The sequence below is a fragment of the Ictidomys tridecemlineatus genome, chromosome 7, assembly GCF_052094955.1.
Source record: "Ictidomys tridecemlineatus isolate mIctTri1 chromosome 7, mIctTri1.hap1, whole genome shotgun sequence".
Taxonomy (NCBI): Eukaryota; Metazoa; Chordata; class Mammalia; order Rodentia; family Sciuridae; genus Ictidomys; species Ictidomys tridecemlineatus.
Window position 1 is genome coordinate 142,646,686 of NC_135483.1, and position 19,902 is coordinate 142,666,587.

Consider the following 19,902-nt stretch of genomic DNA (forward strand, 5'->3'; position numbering starts at 1 on the left):
GTAATATGAATGATTCTCCCCTCGCCACCAAAAAAACTAAAAAAACAAAAAACACTTAAACTAGATTAGAATTTAGATAGCCTAGCCACTCTACTCTTGAAAAGTAGCAACTAAGTTTCCGTCCCAGATGCCTAAATAAAACCTCTGCCAGACATTTAAAGAAATAGGTCCCAAACAAAACCAGAGAAACATTTACAGCAAATAGGCCAATAATGAGAAGTAAACACAGCAAGACATGTCGAGTCAGTTGCTGGTCTCCACTCTGCAGATACTGTTCTTCTTCCTGGGCTAATATGCAGCTCTGGGAGTTACAGCGACTCACACAGTGATCATCTATGAAACAGTAAGCACAACAATTTGTAATCAGAGCTTTTTATTTGAATGCATTTTAAATTTATAATGACTTCCTAAGAGAAACAACAAAAAAGCACATTCAGCTAAGAATCAGTATGTAATTTTCGATGAAATCGGGGGAAAGCTCCGTCATGTTGTTTTAGGAGTTTTAGTTGGAGAGTGTTTCTATCTGAAAAAAAAACCAGACTAGTATGTAATATTTCCCTTTTATACCATTCACCAATGTTTTCTATCTATATAATTTGTCATATAATTATATATTAATATATGTTTTATAATTATACATAAAATTTTAAAAGGCTAAATTAATAACTCACGTTTCACCTGCATTAAATCTTCATAGTAGTCATGAATACACTATTTTGACTAACTGTGAAATAAATTTACAATTAAATCTTGCCTTTTCTGAGTTTAAAATTTGCCTTACAAAAGGCCTTACAAGGTACCAACTAGGTCTATGTTTTGTTCACATATGAGACCAAACTCAAATCACAGAACTGACTCTTTTCTGGCCTAAAACAGGGGTGAGGGATCTTTCAAAAGAAACTTGTTTTTCCACTTCAGCTCCACTTTGTATATGGTACTAAAGAAAAAGGAAAAATTTTTACATAATATATGCCTAGTCTAACATACAATCTTATGTAAGTTAAAGATTAAAAAACAATTTTATAGCTCTTACCCTAAAAATAAAAATCTCTATTTCTTAAGACCACTTTTTGGGAAAGGACATATACAACCACTAAATGTGGTCTAGAGTAATAGTTAATGGTAGGGAGAAAGTTTACAGTCTTGCTAAGTAAAAAGAAAGTAGGTCACCAAACTATCTCTGTAGTATGATTCTATTTTAATAATAACTATTTGGGCTGGGGATGTGGCTCAAGCGATAGTGCGCTCGCCTGGCATGCGTGCGGCCCGGGTTCGATCCTCAGCACCACATACCAACAAAGATGTTGTGTCCGCCGAGAACTAAAAAATAAATATTAAAAATTCTCTCTTTCTCTCTCTCTCTCTCTCTCTCTCTCTCTCTCTCACTCTCTCTTTAAAAATAATAATAATAATAATAATAATAATAATAACTATTTGTATATATCTGCTCTAGTTTGACTCTTGAATGTCCCCCAAAGACCCAGTATTAAAGGCTGTCCCTAGTCTGAGGCACTGTTGGGAGGTTGTGAAACATTTAGGAGGTAGGTAAGGCCCAGTGGAAGAAAAGATATTGGGACTCCAGCCCCTCCTTTCTTTCTCTCTTTGCTTCATGGCTGCCATGAGATGAGCAGCTTCTTTGCCACATGCTCCCACCACGATGTACTGTGCTGCCTTAGGCCCAAAGCACCTGGGTCACTTGACCATGAATTGAAACCTCCTAAACTATGAGCCAAAATAAACCTTTTTTCCTTATGAAGCTGATTACCTCAGGAATTTTGTCACAGTAATAGAAAGCTAACATAATAACTTATGTGTAGAAAATTTGAGTTATATTTATATATGTGTGTATATATATATTATGAAAAAACTGGTTTTAAAATATTATGTACACACATTATTAAAATGCATAAAATAAATTTTATTAGTTTTCCATTTGCCTTTTCCCACATTGTTGCCATTTAGCAATCTAAATGTAATCTTTATTTTGCCTTTGTGCAACAGCAGGGAATGGGGGATGAATTATATTGTAAAGCTCTAGAAATTCTCATTTGTCTATGGTTTAATTTCCTTTAGGCTTTTTAAAAAATTTCAGGCTTAGGAATGATACTAAATTACATGGTTAGATGATGTCCATATATGATGGCTTTCTTTTAATATGATTTTTACAAAACATGATCAGAAAATTTTGAAAGTCCCTATAGTATAAAAGTTTTCATGAATCAGTATTAGTAATGAAGAAAATGATAGTTAAAGAAAGACTAAGGATAATTTGAGAAGCAGAAAATGACTTTACTATGATATTGGGTAGAGAGAAAAAAATTAAGAAAGCAAACCTTGGGACATAAAGAAACACTACAAAAGAAGCACATAAATAAAAACTAAGACAATTTAACTGAATTCGAGATCGGATGTCCTATTAGAAAATTTAATGAAGGCTGATAATCTGATATTTCTCTCTATGGAAACCTAAGTTCTACTACTATTTAAGATTCATTCCTAGCCAACAGATAGCAGACAAATATAAATGCCACCTGAATAACAACTGTTGCCAGTATTACCTTTAATGAACATTTACCACGTATACCATACACAACGCTAAGTGATTTGCACCCATAATTTCTTATAATCCTCCCAACATTTATTATATAAAGACATATGCCATGGGCTGGGGTTGTAGCTCAGTGGTAGAGTGCTTGCCTTGCATGTGGAAGACACTGGGTTCGATCCTCAGCACCACATTAAAAATAAAAATAAAGGTACTGGGTACATCTATAACTAAAAAAAATTTTAAAAATGCCTTTTGCAACAATGTAATTGACAGATTCTCCATCACAAAGAGCAAAATCAACTGAAAGTGCACTGCAATTCCAATTCTATATAAATATGTTCAGTTTTAAATAATTTAAAATTCAGAAAAAAGTGATTTAGTCTCTTAGTTTACATGCCAAAAGTTTATTACTCTTAAAGTTGTTTTTCTTATTTTTTAAAGAAGTTATATTTAAAGCACAATATAATTAAGCACTAATTAATTAGTCCTGGTCATAAGGGTTGGTGATAGGGGAAAGTCTCAGCTTCTAAAATAAGAAAAAATGCCAAAATAATAACTTTTAGGGCAAATTTCTTGGGTTTATCTCTTGAGTTAAATTTATTGGAAAGTGTGTGTGCATGTGTGTGTGTGTGTGTGTGTATGCGCGCACGTGCGTGCATGCACACACACGTGAGATGCTATAAGAACTTTATCTTTTTAAAATAAATGTTCTCTCTGCACGATTATTATTCTATTCACATCTTTTTCCTATTTTATTTGAGAATCTGTTCTCAAATAGTGTTCTGTAGTATTACAGCTGCTGAAGAAATACTATGTAGAGGTTTCGTGACACAGAAGGACAGGGCTCTTCTGTTCCTTATGCCCTTCCTCATATCCCAGGGCACTTACTTTTCTCAAATGAAGGAGTCACAGGCCCACTGGTGCTTGTGTTTGCTGCTGGCTCTATTGATGGGTAGCATAATTCACCATTTCCCATGGAGCAAGAGCAGCAACCTATATATAGAAAAATAATGTGAGAGTAGAGCCCAACCACAACAGAAATGGACAAGTTCAAGAAATTCCAAACAAAACCAAACCACCCCAAACCTACTCATGTTGCCTCCATGGAAATATTTTCACATGACAATTATCAAAAGTATTCAAATGTGCTGTACAATATTAACATTTTAAAAGGTGTCAGATGAATGATCATCATCTTTATATATTGTCTTCTTATATGAGAGAAGAAAAAATTTATTCATTGCTGTTTTAATTCTACTGTATTTTGGGAACTAAAAATTCACTTTCCTAAAACACAGCTTTTATTTCATCACTTTTCAAAAATACATACTAGCATTCTATTGGTAATTGTGGAAAATTCAAACTCAGTCTAAATGGATAGCTGCCTATGACTTGGCCTCTTTTCCTAGCCAGCTACCCATCCTAAGCAACAAAAAGCATTTCCTTCTTTCAGGACAATTCTTCACACCCTCCACAAGTCCCATCAAGACCTAGGCTGACTCAAAAGACCTAAATATGGCATACTACAGGGACACAGCCACATCAATGTTTATAGCAGCACAATTCACAATAGCTAGACTGTGGAGCCAACCTAGATGCCCTTCAATGGAAGAATGATAGAAAAAATGTGGCATTTATACACGATGGAATATTACTCAGCACTAAAAAATAACAAGATCATGGCATTTGCAGGAAATAGATGGCAATTAGAGCAGATCATGCTAAGTGAAGTTAGTCAATCCCAAAAAAACAAATGCCAAATGTCTTCTCTGATATAAGGGAGGTGACTCAAAATGGGGTAGGGAGGAAGAGCATGAGAAGAAAATTACCTCTAGCAAGGGAAGAGAGGTGGAAGGGAAAGGTAGGGAGAAGGGGAATTGCATATTCGTTATACAGAATACAGGTATGATGATGTGAGGGAAAAAAAAGAATTGTGTCACATTAGATTGGGTAGAGAGAAGGGAGGGGAGGGGAGGGGAAGGGGGAAATGAAAGGACAGCAGAATAAAATAGACATTATTATTGCTGTGGGTATATAAGTGACTCCATGACCAATGTAATTCTACAACCTGTACACTTAGAAAAATGAGAAATTATACCCCATCTGATTCAATTGTATATGTCAAGATCATTGTACTGTCATGTGTAACTAATTAAAACAAACAAACAAACAATAAAAGACCTAGGCTGATCAAATCTTCTCCTGCTTTCTAAGTTAGGCTTGAAATCACTTCTTTCAAGAATCTGTCTCCTATTAGTTTAGATGATGCAGTAAAAACAATGATATATGTTTTTCTTTCAAATATACACTGCTGAAAATCTCTTGCAGGTTTATAGGCAGGTTGGCTTATAGAAGTCACACTGAGATATCTGTTATATGCTGTAATTTTTTCTTCCATATAGTCATAGAACTGTACACTGTGCTCTTTAAAACCTTTCACACTTACATAGACATGGTGCTCCTTGACATGGATTATAATTGAATAATAACTTTAATAACAAACTATTAAAATTTAATAAGCTAGAAAAATGAATAATTCCCAAGAATAACCTTTCGTTGACAACATGCTTAATTTCTTCAATGATGTTCTTAAAAGTATTTAAAAGTAACAAAACTGCAGTCTAAAATGGCCTTGCTAAATTTAAGACATTGATGCTATCTCAAGGTTAAAATAGAACCAAAGGATAATAGAAAAGAAAATACATTATCTAGTCCATACTTCGTCAGAAACTTGAAGGTTTCAATCAGCTAATTTTCTTTTCAGTGTTAGGGATTGAACTACATCCACAAAACATTTTTTATTTTGAGAAAGGGTTTTGGTAAGTTGCTGAGGCTGGCCTTGAACTTGCAATCCTCCTGCTACATCCTGAGTAGCTGGGATTGCACCACCACATCCAACCAGTCTATCAGACAAATCACTTATAGTCTAGTCTAGTGGGCTATATAAACAACTTAAAAAGCAATTATAAAATAGTGAAATAAGAGGGAAGTATAAACATCACAGAAGGTTTCTTAGATAAGGTATAGCTATCATCTTGCTCTCCATTTATTTATACTATAGGTTCAAGTTATTTTCTTGCTGGAGATGATAATAATGGATTTAAAGAAAAGCTATTATACAGTTCATCTGCTATTTTAAAATAATAAGTAAAGATGTAGCAGCAAAAGTCTCTGGGCCTAAGACTCTTAGTTCAGCAATTCCCACAGATGTCTGGCCTTTGGTAGCCAGTTTTAAAACACTTGTGGAAAAGAAAGACACAGCCAGCTGTAGGTGGGATGGTCTTCAAGCTCTGTCAGAAAACAATCAATATATGGGTTTGTAGGATACCCGAAAGATTCTTCAAGAAAGTAAAGTAGGAAAGGAAGTTGTGCATGATCAGAACAGTACTCTAGGCCCATGGAAGTCAGATTTTAAATATTCAATCCTTGAATTTCAGCTTTCAAAAGGAAAGTGGTCAAGAAACTTGAATGAAATTCTGATATAATCATGAATTACCTAAGAAAGAAATTAGTGAGCTTGGGTTTAAAGGTCATGAAGTATAAAAGAATAATAGACAAGAATATAATAGAAAAGAGGTATATATTATATATATATATAAAGGAGGTATAATATAATATAATAGAAAAGAGGTATAATAAAATGAATGACATTTTGGGGAAAAGCATGGAAAGCTCAGTAGTGGAGAGCAGGGAAAGCTGAAGAGGAAAGGGGGCAGAACTGGGCCAGAGCAGGGCATGTATGGATTGTGGAAGATCTTGAGCACCATGTACAGGAGTGTGAACCTTGTCCAACTGCAGGGTCCTCCTAGACCTGCATCAGGAGTCTATGTGACCAGAGCTCTGTGAGGAAGATTTTGCCAATTCATATAAAACAGATTGGAGCAGGGAGTGATGGGAGACAGGCAGCCCAGTTTGGAAGGAATTACAAGAATCTAGCAGAGAGACTGGAGGCCACAGTGGGGAATAAAGGTCAGGTGTAGATGAAGGATCCTGTGGAGGGAGAACTGCCTGTTCTGAAAGGCTAAAATACCTGAGAAGGAAACAGAAGGAGATTCCAACATGGCGGCGGGCACGGAGAGATCAAGTCTCTGACCTCTTCAGCTGTGCAGGCATAGGGAGTTGTAAACAGCCTAAATCTGTTTGCTCAGGATCACTAGGCAATGCTGAGCTGACATGGATCTGGGGCGAACAGTCTGGGCCTCTCAGAACATACACTGAGCCCGGATCGGCTGAATTCAAGCTCCTGTTCGCCTGCTTCCCACAGACAAACAGCTGTGACTCAGCACTAATCCATCCAGCTGAAACAACCGGTCAGCCCTTCTGATCCTACGGAGGTAAATGCCTACCGAGCCTTCATAGGTAGTGGCCACAGGTTTGAAACGGGGATTGGGAGAGACAGTAAGGACCCACCCGTTGCATTGGTCACCCGGCAAAGGGAAACGAACTGTCGCCATTTGCAAGAGATACCACCATGGCAGAGAACTGACGTCATCAGACTGCGGCGGAGGAGATAACTTCATTGAAACCTGCGGCTACAGGTGTGTAATTCCCTAGCCTTCCCTCTCCACACATCGGGGAAACCTTAAGGGCCCCTCCCAGCTTTCCCGTGACCGTGACCACGGTAGCCAGACCGAGGGAATTAGAGGTGGCGAGGGACCTGCGGCGCGGAACTACCGCTCCCACCAGTGCTGACAGCTGAGGTCTCTTGCACCAGCTACCGGGGGCGTGGCTACCGGAGGGGCAGTAAAATTCGCTGAAGACTCTCAGCCCCAAGCTCTACAAACTTAGGGTCTGAGGGAAAGGCAAACTGGAAGAGTGTGCCCAGTCATTCATGACAACAGGGCTCCCGGGAGCAGCAGACCTGGCGTGTACCCAGTATTGTGGTGAGCGGCACCCGTGAGAGGGGCCTGGCTAGAGGAAAAGTGGGGAAGTGACTAGACACAAGAGGAGGCCCTAGGCACCCAGGATTGGAGACTCGCCCAGTCTGGGAGGAGGAGCTGCTGCGCGCAGTGATTGGTTCCCGCGTATTGACAGGAGAAACTTGGCCTGGTGGGCACAGCACCACCTACTGGAAGAGAAGTTAATCAAACTCTAAGACTGCATTTATTGTTTTTTTTTTCTTTTTTCTTTTCTCTTTTTTTTAATTTGGGTTTTTCTTTCATTTTCATTTTTCTTTCTTGTTTTTAAATTTTTTTACAAATTTTTTTAACATTTTTTTCTTCCAATTTTAATTTTAAATTTTTTTTATTATTTTTTTTAAAAGAAAATTTTTTTTCTTTTTTTATTTCCTATTTTTTTCTTTTGTCTTTTCATTTCTTTTCAATTATCTTATCCCCCCCTTCCTTGAATTCTACCTGCTTACTCTCATTCTCTTTAGTGACTTCTTCCCTTCCCTTCTAATACTTTTCCTCCCAAGCATCAAATAAATTTATAGGAGTAAACAGTAACTCAGCAGTCAAACAGAACAAGAAGTAACATGAGCAGCTTCAAAAAGCAAGGAAGAAAAGGAGTACAAACAATGCAAGACAGCCTAAATATTCAGGAGGACCTAGAGTCATCAGAAAATGAATTACATAAACAGATAAAAGAAGAAGTTAAGCATCTTTATCAGGAGATAGAGATTATAAAAAATAATCAAACAATAATTCTAGAAATGAAGGAAACGATAAACCAAATTAAAAACTCAATTGAGAGTATCATTAACAGAGTGGAGCAAGTAGAAGCCAGAACGTCAGATAATGAAGACAAAATATATCATCTTGAAAAGAGTCTAGCCAACTCAGAAAGGCTGGTAAAAAATCACGAGAAAAACATCCAAGAGTTATGGGATACCATAAAAAAACCAAACTTACGGGCTGGGGATGTGGCTCAAGCGGTAGCACGCTAGCCTGGCATGCGTGCGGCCTGGGTTCGATCCTCAGCACCACATACAAACAAAGATATTGTGTCTGCCGAAAACTAAAAAATAAAATATTTAAAAAAAAAAAAAAAAACCAAACTTACGAGTCATCGGGATAGAAGAAGGTACAGAAATTCAAACCAAGGGAATGAGTAACCTGCTGAATGAAATAATTACAGAAAACTTTCCAGAAATAAAAAAGGAAACAGATATACAAATTGAGGATGCATATAGGACACCGAGCACACAAAATCACAGTAGACCAACGCCAAGACACATTGTTATGAAGATATCCAATATACAGAACAAAGAGAAAATATTAAAAGCTACAAGAGAAAGGAGACAGATTACATTCAGGGGTAAACCAATAAGGTTAACAACGGATTTTTCATCACAGACACTGAAAGCGAGAAGATCCTAGAACAACGTATTTCAAACACTGAAAGACAATGGATGCCAACCAAGAATTCTGTATCCAGCAAAATTAAGCTTCAGGTATGACAACGAAATAAAAATCTTTCATGATAAACAAAAGTTAAAAGAATTTGCAGCCAGAAAACCAGCATTGCAAAGCATTTTGAGCAAAACACTACACGAGGAAGAAATGAAAAACAATAACCAAAACCATCAGAGGGAAGTGCCTCAGTAAAGACAGAGGGCGAGGGGAAAGATAATCATGGAGAAACAAACTAAATTTTTTTAAAAAAGGATAAATAATCAAACATGGATGGAAGTACAAACCATATATCAATAGTAACTCTGAATGTTAATGGCTTAAACTCTCCAATAAAGCGACATAGGCTGGTATCATGGATTAAAAAAACAAACCCAACAATATGCTGCCTCCAGGAGACACATCTGATTGGAAAAGACATACACAGGCTGAAGGTGAAAGGATGGGAAAAAATATACCATGCACACGGTCCTCGTAAGCAAGCAGGGGTGGCCATTCTCATATCGAATAAAATCGACTTCAAGACTAAGTTAATCAAAAGGGATAAAGAAGGACATTGTATACTGTTAAAAGGAACCATTCACCAACAAGACATAACAATTATCAATATTTATGCACCAAATAATGGTGCTTCGACATTCATAAAACAAATTCTCCTCAAGTTCAAGAATCAAATAGACCACAACACAATAATTATGGGTGACTTCAACACACCTCTGTCACCATTGGACAGATCCTCAAAACAAAAGTTGAATAAAGAAACTATAGAACTCAATACCACCATCAATAACCTATACTTAACTGACATATATAGAATATATCAACCATCATCAAATGGATATACTTTTTTCTCAGCAGCACATGGATCCTTCTCAAAAATAGACCATATATTATGCCATAGGGCAACCCTCAGTAAATATAAAGGGGTGGAGATAATACCATGCATTTTATCTGATCATAAGGGAATGAAACTGGAAATCAATGATAAAAGAAAGAAGGAAAAATCCTACATCACATGGAAAATGAACAATATGTTACTCAATGATCAATGGGTTACAGAAGACATAAAGGAGGAAATCAAAAAATTCTTAGAGATAAATGAAAATACAGACACAACATATCAGAATCTATGGGACACAATGAAAGCAGTTTTAAGAGGAAAATTCATCGCCTGGTGGTCATTCCTCAAAAAAAGAAAAAACCAACAATTAAATGAGCTCACACTTCATCTCAAAGCCCTAGAAAAGGAAGAGCAAAACAACAGCAAATGTAGCAGAAGGCAAGAAATAATTAAAATCAGAGCGGAAATCAATGAATTTGAAACAAAAGAAACTATTGAAAAAATTAACAAAACTAAAAGTTGGTTCTTCGAAAAAATAAATAAGATCGACAGATCTTTAGCCATGCTAACGAAGAGAAGAAGAGAGAAAACTCAAATTACTAACATACAGGATGAAAAAGGCAATATCACAACAGATGCTACAGAAATACAGAAGACAATTAGAAATTATTTTGAAAACCTATATTCCAATAAAATAGAAGATAGTGAAGACATCGATAAATTTCTTAAGTCATATGATTTGCCCAGACTGAGTCAGAAGGATACACACAATTTGAACAGACCAATATCAATGGATGAAATTGAAGAAACCATCAAAAGACTACCAACCAAGAAAAGCCCAGGACCGGATGGGTATACAGCGGAGTTTTACAAAACCTTTAAAGAAGAATTAATATCAATACTTTTCAAGTTATTTCAGGAAATAGAAAAAGAGGGAGCTCTTCCAAATTCATTCTATGAGGCCAATATCACTCTGATTCCGAAACCAGACAAAGACACCTCAAAGAAAGAAAACTACAGACCAATATCTCTAATGAACCTAGATGCAAAAATCCTCAATAAAATTCTGGCGAATCGAATACAAAAACACATCAAAAAAATTGTGCACCATGATCAAGTAGGATTCATCCCTGGTATGCAAGGCTGGTTCAATATACGTAAATCAATAAATGTTATTCACCACATCAATAGACTTAAAGATAAGAACCATATGATCATCTCGATAGACGCAGAGAAAGCATTCGACAAAGTACAGCATCCCTTTATGTTCAAAACATTAGAAAAACTAGGGATAACAGGAACGTACCTTGACACTGTAAAAGCTATCTATGCTAAGCCTCAGGCTAGCATCATTCTGAATGGACAAAAGTTAAAGGCATTCCCTCTAAAATCTGGAACAAGACAGGGATGCCCTCTATCACCACTTCTATTCAATATAGTTCTCGAAACACTGGCCAGAGCAATTAGACAGACGAAAGAAATTAAAGGCATAAAAATAGGAAAAGAAGAACTTAAATTATCACTATTTGCAGATGACATGATTCTATACCTAGAAGACCCAAAAAGGTCTACAAAGAAACTACTAGAACTAATAAATGAATTCAGCAAAGTGGCAGGATATAAAATTAACACGCATAAATCAAAGGCATTTCTGTATATCAGCGACAAAACTTCTGAAACGGAAATGAGGAAAAACACTCCATTCACAATATCCTCAAAAAAAATAAAATACTTGGGAATCAACCTAACAAAAGAGGTGAAAGATTTATACAATGAAAACTACAGAACCCTAAAGAGAGAAGCAGAAGAAGATCTTAGAAGATGGAAAAATATACCCTGTTCATGGATAGGCAGAACTAACATCATCAAAATGGCGATATTACCAAAAGTTCTCTATAGGTTTAATGCAATGCCAATCAAAATCCCAACAGCATTTCTTGTAGAAATAGAGAAAGCAATCATGAAATTCATATGGAAAAATAAAAGACCCAGAATAGCAAAAGCAATTCTAAGCAGGAAGTGTGAATTAGGCGGTATAGCGATACCAGATTTCAAACTATATTACAGAGCAATAGTGACAAAAACAGCATGGTACTGGTACCAAAACAGGCAGGTGGACCAATGGTACAGAATAGAGGACACAGAGACTAATCCACAAAGTTACAACTATCTTATATTTGATAAAGGGGCTAAAAGCATGCAATGGAGGAAGGATAGCATCTTCAACAAATGGTGCTGGGAAAACTGGAAATCCATATGCAACAAAATGAAAGTGAATCCCTTTCTCTCGCCATGCACAAAAGTTAACTCAAAATGGATCAAGGAGCTTGATATCAAATCAGGGACTCTGCGTCTGATAGAAGAAAAAGTTGGCTCCGATCTACATATTGTGGGGTCGGGCTCCAAATTCCTTAATAGGACACCTATAGCACAAGAGTTAATAACAAGAATCAACAAATGGGACTTACTTAAACTAAAAAGTTTTTTCTCAGCAAGAGAAACAATAAGAGAGGTAAATAGGGAGCCTACATCCTGGGAACAAATTTTTACTCCTCACACTTCAGATAGAGCCCTAATATCCAGAGTATACAAAGAACTCAAAAAATTAAGACAATAAGATAACAAATAACCCAATCAACAAATGGGCCAAGGACCTGAACAGACACTTCTCAGAGGAGGATATACAATCAATCAACAAGTACATGAAAAAATGCTCACCATCTCTAGCAGTCAGAGAAATGCAAATCAAAACCACCCTAAGATACCATCTCACTCCAGTAAGATTGGCAGCCACTATGAAGTCAAACAACAACAAGTGCTGGCGAGGATGTGGAGAAAAGGGTACTCTTGTACATTGCTGGTGGGACTGCAAATTGGTGCGGCCAATTTGGAAAGCAGTTTGGAGATTCCTGGGAAAGCTGGGAATGGAACCACCATTTGACCCTGCTATTGCCCTTGTCAGACTATTCCCTGAAGACCTTAAAAGAGCATGCTACAGGGATGCTGCCATATCGATGTTCATAGCAGCACAATTCACAATAGTTAGACTGTGGAACCAACCCAGATGCCCTTCAATAGATGAATGGATAAAAAAAATGTGGCATCTATACACAATGGAGTACTATGCAGCAATAAAAAATGACAAAATCATAGAATTTGCAGGGAAATGGATGGCACTAGAGCAGATTATGCTTAGTGAAGCTAGTCAATCCCTAAAAAACAAATACCAAATGTCTTCTTTGATATAATGAGAACAACTATGAACAGAGCAGGTAGGAAGAGCAGGAAGAAAAGATTAACATTAAACAGAGACATGAGATGGGAGGGAAAGAGAGAGAAAAGGGAAATTGCATGGAAATGAAGGGAGACCCTCATTGCTATACAAAATTACATATAAGAGGTTGTGAGGGGAATGGGAAAATAAACAAGGAGAGAAATGAATTACAGTAGATGGGGTAGAGAGAGAAGATGGGAGGGGAGAGGAGGGAGGATAGTAGGGGATAGGAAAGGTAGCAGATTACAACAATTACTAATAGGGCATTATGTAAAATTGTGGATGTGTAACCGACGTGATTCTGTGATCTGCATTTGGAGTAAAATTGGGAGTTCATGACCCACTTTAATCTAATGTATGAAATATGATATGTCAAGAGCTTTGTAATGTTATGAACAACCAATAAAAAAAAAAAAAAAGGAAACAGAAGATGTGGCTGGAAGGCCTGAAGGATGATCACACATTCACTAAAACCAAATTTCTGGAAGTTATACTCAGGTCCTCCATTAGCTCTCACCAGTCCAGTTGATTGCAAGTCCATCAGTACAGCTTCTGAGTCTGACCTATCCGGTCCATCCCACACCTACCACCCTCTGCCCTGTATCCGGCCTAGCCTATTGCAAAAACTACTAATAGAACCCTTTACTTGTAGGACAAAACCTTCATATTTTCTGATGACACAGAATGCCCTCTGTATCTGCTTACTTTTCCAACTTTCTTTGATCTCTTCCTCATATGTACCCTGAGTTCAAGCTTTACTGAATTTCTTACAGTTATCTAAGAAGAAAAATTGTTATCTCATATTTCATTACCTTTGCAGAAGTTGTGGAACATTATGAATTATATGATTCTAAATAGGAGAAAGAGGAATAAAATTTCTGGGTGATAAATAAACTATAAAATAACTCTGGGGAGTAGTGGGGCAAGGGAGGGGAAGAGTTTAGCTTCTCTTTTAATTGTCTTTGAATTCCTTTTTAATTGTATTTGAATTATAATTGTAATTGTATTTGAATTCCTTACTGTATGAATGTCTTTTTTTTTTTTTTTGTACTGGGGATTTAACTAGAGACAATTTATCACTGATCTATATCCTAGCCATTTTTATTTTGAGACAGGGTCTCACTAAGTTGTTTAGGGGCTCTCTAGTTTGCTGAGGCTAGTCTTGAACCTTGATGTCTTCCTTTTATAATGAAATGTTATAATAAGCGGGGTGTAATGGTGCATACCTGAAATCTCAGGGACTCCAAAGGTGAGGCAGGAGGATTGCAAGTTTGAGGCTAGCTTCAGCAAATTGGTGAGACTATGACTCAAAATAAAAAGTAAAAAGGACTGGTGATATAGTTCAGTGGTAAAACACTCCTGGGTTCAATACCTAGTACCAAAAATAACAATAACAGTAATAATCATAATAAAAAATGTTATCAGTACATTTGGTCCTATACCTCCAGAGTCTTGGGGTCCCTACACCTGCATGTGGGTGCCCTTGGGATTACTGGCATTCGGGGATGTAGCCACAGTGTTTTCCAACAGGAGAAATGCAAGTGCCTGAACCCTGCTCAGAGGGTTTTGTACAGGGGTGTGATATTGGAGAACTATAGGAAACTGTTTTTCCTGGATAAGGATGTCTTGTCTTCAGAAAACAGGATCTGCCCTGTATCTTTGTGTTTTTTCTTGTGTGCCTCTTGGGAGGCTCTTCATCAAGCCATATTAATTCAAAATGCAAAAGTTTCATATTATTGGATATTTTGATAATTTTGTTGAGTTACTCTCTTTGTTTCAATACAATTGAGTTGATTTGCCATAGTTTGTCATATAAAATATCTTAGTTTTTCTGGAGTACACTTAAAATTCTGTAAAAAAATTAATAAAATGTTATAATAATACTATTACATACTCATACTTACTATGTGCTGGACTTTATACATGTTCACTCATTTTATACAGTAACATTTTTTTTCTTTCTTTTTTTTGATATTGGGGATTGAACGCAGAGGCACTTAACCACTGTGCCACTTCCCTAGCCCTTTTTTACATTTTATTTAGACACAGGGTCTCACTGAGTTGCTTAGGGCCTTCCTAAGTTGCTGAGGCCGGCTTTGAACTCGGGATCCTCCTGCCTCAGCCTCCCAAGCCGCTAGGATTACAGGTCGCCACTGCACCTGGCTCCAATCACATTCTTACAGGTAGGTGTTACTAGATAAAGAAAGTGAAACACTGGGAACTTGCCCAAGATCAGACAGTAGTGGGCTGGGGATGTGGCTCAAGTGGCAGAACGCTCGCCTGGCATGCGTGCAGCCTGGGTTTGATCCTCAGCACCACATACAAACAAAGATGTTGTGTCTGCTGAAAACTAAAAAATAAAATATCAAAAATTCTCTCTCTCTCTCTCTTTAAAATTAAAAAAAAAGGAAAAAAAAGATCAGACAGTAGTAAATCATGAAGTCAGGCTTTGAACACAGGCAATATGGCTCCAGGGTAAGTTTTTAACCACTCTTTTATATAGTTCCAGTTTGGAACGGGTGAGGAAAGAAGAAGGAAATTTACATGGCGAGATTTGTGGGCAGCATTTTAAATGCAACATTCCTAGCACTAACACAGTTCATGACAAAGTGCTGTGCAATGAAACTTTCTCATTTCTTCCTTTTGAAGATGAATAAATTATCTTCTATCTCTGTTGTCACTCTTTCTTCTTATACTTTACTCATCTTTCTACTCCACAAGCTATCTAAACAAAATATTGTAAACCATCATTTATTCTTCTGAGCACAATGTCCGTTATCTGTGAACTTTCCACATGCATCAGTGCATCCAAAATGCGTACACTATTGCTGACTTCCCTTCACGAATTGAAACAAATCCTGTTAACAATTGTTGACTCTTACTAACACATATACTAGTTAGGATCATATTTTTACTTATACCAAGAATGGGCAAACATCTTCCATAAAGGGTTAGATAATATTTTAGGCTTTACAAGCCAGTCTCTGATGCAGTGACTCAACTCTGCTATTACAGCATGAAAGCAGCCATAGACAATGCGTAAATCAATAAGCATGGCTGTTTTAATAAAATTACAGACATGAAATTTAGGTTTCATATAATTTCCAGTAGTCACAAAATATTTATTAATGTAAAAATCATTTTTATATGGTGGGTGTGATTTGGTCTGTGCTCTAGTTTGCAGATGCCTAATTTCTACTATCAATCCAGCCTCTTAGTAGGCCTCCTTTAGCTCACTTTGTTGATAAAATATTGTTAAATTAACATATATATGTGTGTAGATTTCTAGGAAGAATATTCCTTTCCATTGTGACTTCATTCTAAACTTTCTAAGCTCTCAGGTCTCAGGAAGTCCTACATTTTTAACAAAAGATTGTCCTCACAAACATACTTTCAGAAATAATTTGTAAACTCTTCCTATTATTGACTGTGATTCAGGTTCTTAATTTGGCAAATACCTATGATTTTCAGAATAGTTCAGGGAACCTCTCTTAAGCAAAATAATTAGGATGTATTCTATAAAGGCATGTAACATACTTGTTTCTGGTATTGAACTTGTAAAAAGTTCTGGTTCATTTGTTGGTGCTGGACTCTCATCCAAAGCAGTGTTTCCAGGCTCCACTGCTTTGTGGCTCTGAGACTGACCGAAACCTTCATAGTGTCCTGCTTGGGTGGTGCGGTTCATGCACATGAGTGATATACCAGCTATTAGAATGCTGCAGAACAGGGTGACTGCTGTGGTGATCATCTGACGATGTTAAAAAAAAAAATAAAAGACATTAGGCCACTTTTTACAATCCCATCTGATAATCTTAGCAGAATGCATTAAGAGCATTTTTTGATGAAAAATACATCTGCACAGTTGTAAATACTCTAGAACAGTGGTTCTTAAGAATGGGTAACAGCATATAAGGAATGTACTTGAAGAGAAATCAGAGTCTGTTTATAATCATGTAAGTGTTCTATATGCTTTGTTGTACAGCAGCTGATTAACATAGCCACTAGTTTCTTTTACAAGTAATTGGAATAATTTGTTATAACTTTAATTTTGAATTTCTGCTTATGTAGTTCAAGTATACTTCAGTTGAGAAATTTTATAATGATAGTAAAAATGAATAAGTACAGCTAATATTTATGAGCAGTAACTATATGCCAGCACTAGTCAAAGTCCTTTACAAGTATATCTTATTTATTCTCATAAAAACTCAAATTCAAAATTACAGAACAGGAAAAAAAGGATAACAAATGAAAATCTTCAGGGAGGTTTTTAAAAACACATTCTTGGGGCCTTCCTGAAGAATTCAGCAGGCTCATAAGCCTCCTACTCTATAGCTGTTCAAGTACACTTTTTCCCAGACACATTGTTTTCTGAAATTTATATTTTTGATAGGATTAAGAATCAAGAGTTTGATATTTACTATTACTGCTAGCTTGTTAAATGGCTTTAAATTAATCACTCTTTTCTCCAGTAAAGAAAACATAATTCATAAGAGTTTTTAAGAAGAAACAATTAAGCTCAAGCATTCTTCAGCTAAATACAGACTTAGCATGCAAAACGTTCATCATATTTGAGGTGTGACAAGGTGATATAGGATCACCAGTATAAACTGCAATAAATTAGAATAGATTTTTAAAGTTAATTTCAATGTAAGTATAATTAGGTACATTAACAAGCTAAAATGAGATGTTCTCAAGAACAGAACTGCCAATAAACTCTTCCCACCTGCTCTTTTCCATAAAAGAAGGCTGAGTCAATGCTATCTCCATTGTGTTTTCCAGTTATCAAAAGAACACCAACAAGGAGAGCAGGAATTCTATAATAACAAGGGTAATTGAGAGAGAAAGAGAGAGAATGAATAGTAACTGTGCATATGGAAACATGTAAGCAAACAAAAAACTACCAACTTACCCCCAGCCAGATATTATGATGATTCCGACAGGAATTTGTACACTTTCTCGTTTTTTCAAAAGAAACAAAGAAATTGCTAGAAGGCCTAAGAACAAGAAATAAAGATAGAGAGATCATTATTCTTGATGTTTCCCTAATTTAAAAATTATTTGAGGGCTGGGGATGTGGCTCAGTGACAGAACACTTGCACATGTGAGGCACCAGGTTCAATCCTCAGCACCACATAAAAATAAATAAATAAAATAAAAGTGCAGTGTCCATCTACAACTAAAAATGAATAATAAAAATCATTTGAATTCTTTCCTGTATTGTTTCTTTACTCAAATCCTGTTTTATCCAGCAGGATTTTTTTTCCCCAAAAGCCCTGATCATTTTATTCTTTGGACGTATATGATTGGAATCTAAATATGATTGAAAGAAAATTAGCTGTATAGAAAACATACTCTGTCAGTGGTAAGAACTATAAGCAATTCTTATACAAGTTATGCTTCACATTAAGTGTGCTGATGGAGCTTAATACAAACATGGTGTGACCTTAATACAAACACAGATGTTTTCAAGTTCTTAGACTTTCCTTATACCTTATACCCAATCATTTATACAAGTTACATCTTGCTTAATAAATTCTACAGAGCTACAAGAATCTTAGGACTTTACGGCTAGAAGAGACCTCTGTTTCAAATTAACAGCTTCATTTTTAGACACGGAAACAAAGGTTTGCCCAAGTCAGACAGCCAGCAGAGGGCAGAGCTAGTCTAGAAACTAAGCCTTTTGACATAGGGTAAGTTCTTCAATTCCCTGTTTCTCAAACTCAGATCTGTAGGTCTCTCTGGGGTTGCTATCATATATGCTTCAGGATCTGAGGGAAAAAAATCTGTTAGAAATTTTAAGTCCTGGGCTGGGATTGTAGCTCAGTGGTTAAGCACTTGCCTCACATGTGTGGGGCACTGGGTTCAATCCTCAGCACCATATAAAAATAAATAAAGGTATGATGTCTATAACTTAAAAAAAAAGAAATTTTAAGTCTTTTGGCTTATTTTCAGTGATAATCATCTGTATGCCCTCCTTATAATCAAGTATAGTCTCATGACTTCAGAGCTTGTATTTGGTTTTATATTAAGTTTGTAACAAGTTAGCTGGGTGTAATGGCATACACCTGTAATCCCAGCAGCTTTGGAGGCTGAGGCAGGACAATAACAAGTTCAATACTAGCCTTAGCAACTTAGTAAGGCCCTGACTGAGACTCTGTCTGGAAATTTAAAAAAATAATAATTTATAAAAGGGCTAGAGATGTGGCTCAGTGGTTAAGTGCCCCAGAGTTCAATCCCCTGGTTAGTACCTCCCCCCCCTCCCCCCCTTCCCAAAAAGTTTGCAACAGCTGAAAGCCAAATGATATCACAATACCCAGTCCAAATGAAGGTTCTGAGGTAATTTGAAGAAAGAAAAGTAGTAAGATAACCAGGTCATGACCTAATAAATTCAAGCCAAATTAAAATACCAGGGAACTGAGTTCCATTTTACATTACAAGTTATTAATTACATTAGTAACACAAGTTCCTTTGTTATGTTATTTAATGTGTTAATAAAGATTACTGGGTTTGTAGTTTTGCTTGACTCTAATCTATGAATTTGCTGTGCTTTTATAGTTGTATACAAATAATTCATACCTAGATTTGAAATTATACAGATTAAATAACACTGCTAGAATGAATATTTATCCACCTCAAGGTCTTTGAGAATTTTTTTTTTCTTACCACTACTCCCTCATCAATATATCTATATACTCTCTAGTTTTAGGTTTTCAAAGTGCCAAGGAAACAAGTAATTCATCATCGAATGGTGCTAACTGTGTTACTGTGTAAGAGCACTCCTTAAGATTCTGTTTAATCGATTCTGCCTTATGAAAGGAAGCATATACAATAAGGCAGAATCTAGTCCTGCTTCTCACTGAGGGAGCTGTGAGATCTCATGCCTGAT

At 36.5% G+C, this 19,902-nt stretch overlaps 1 protein-coding gene across 6 annotated transcripts in view; it reads right to left on the reverse strand.

Annotated features, from left to right (window-relative positions):
* Gpr155 (G protein-coupled receptor 155) overlaps nt 1–19,902 on the reverse strand; it is a 61,390-nt gene that overhangs the window by 21,261 nt on the left and 20,227 nt on the right. For all 6 annotated transcript variants that reach the window (XM_078017625.1, XM_005324611.5, XM_040294491.2 and 3 more), the window contains 5 exons: nt 17,926–18,010; nt 17,740–17,830; nt 16,554–16,764; nt 3,437–3,541; nt 197–333 (listed from right to left, as the gene is read on the reverse strand). In XM_078017625.1, the coding sequence (XP_077873751.1) occupies nt 197–333; nt 3,437–3,541; nt 16,554–16,764; nt 17,740–17,830; nt 17,926–18,010 (629 nt within the window). The remainder of the gene's footprint in view (nt 1–196; nt 334–3,436; nt 3,542–16,553; nt 16,765–17,739; nt 17,831–17,925; nt 18,011–19,902) is intronic.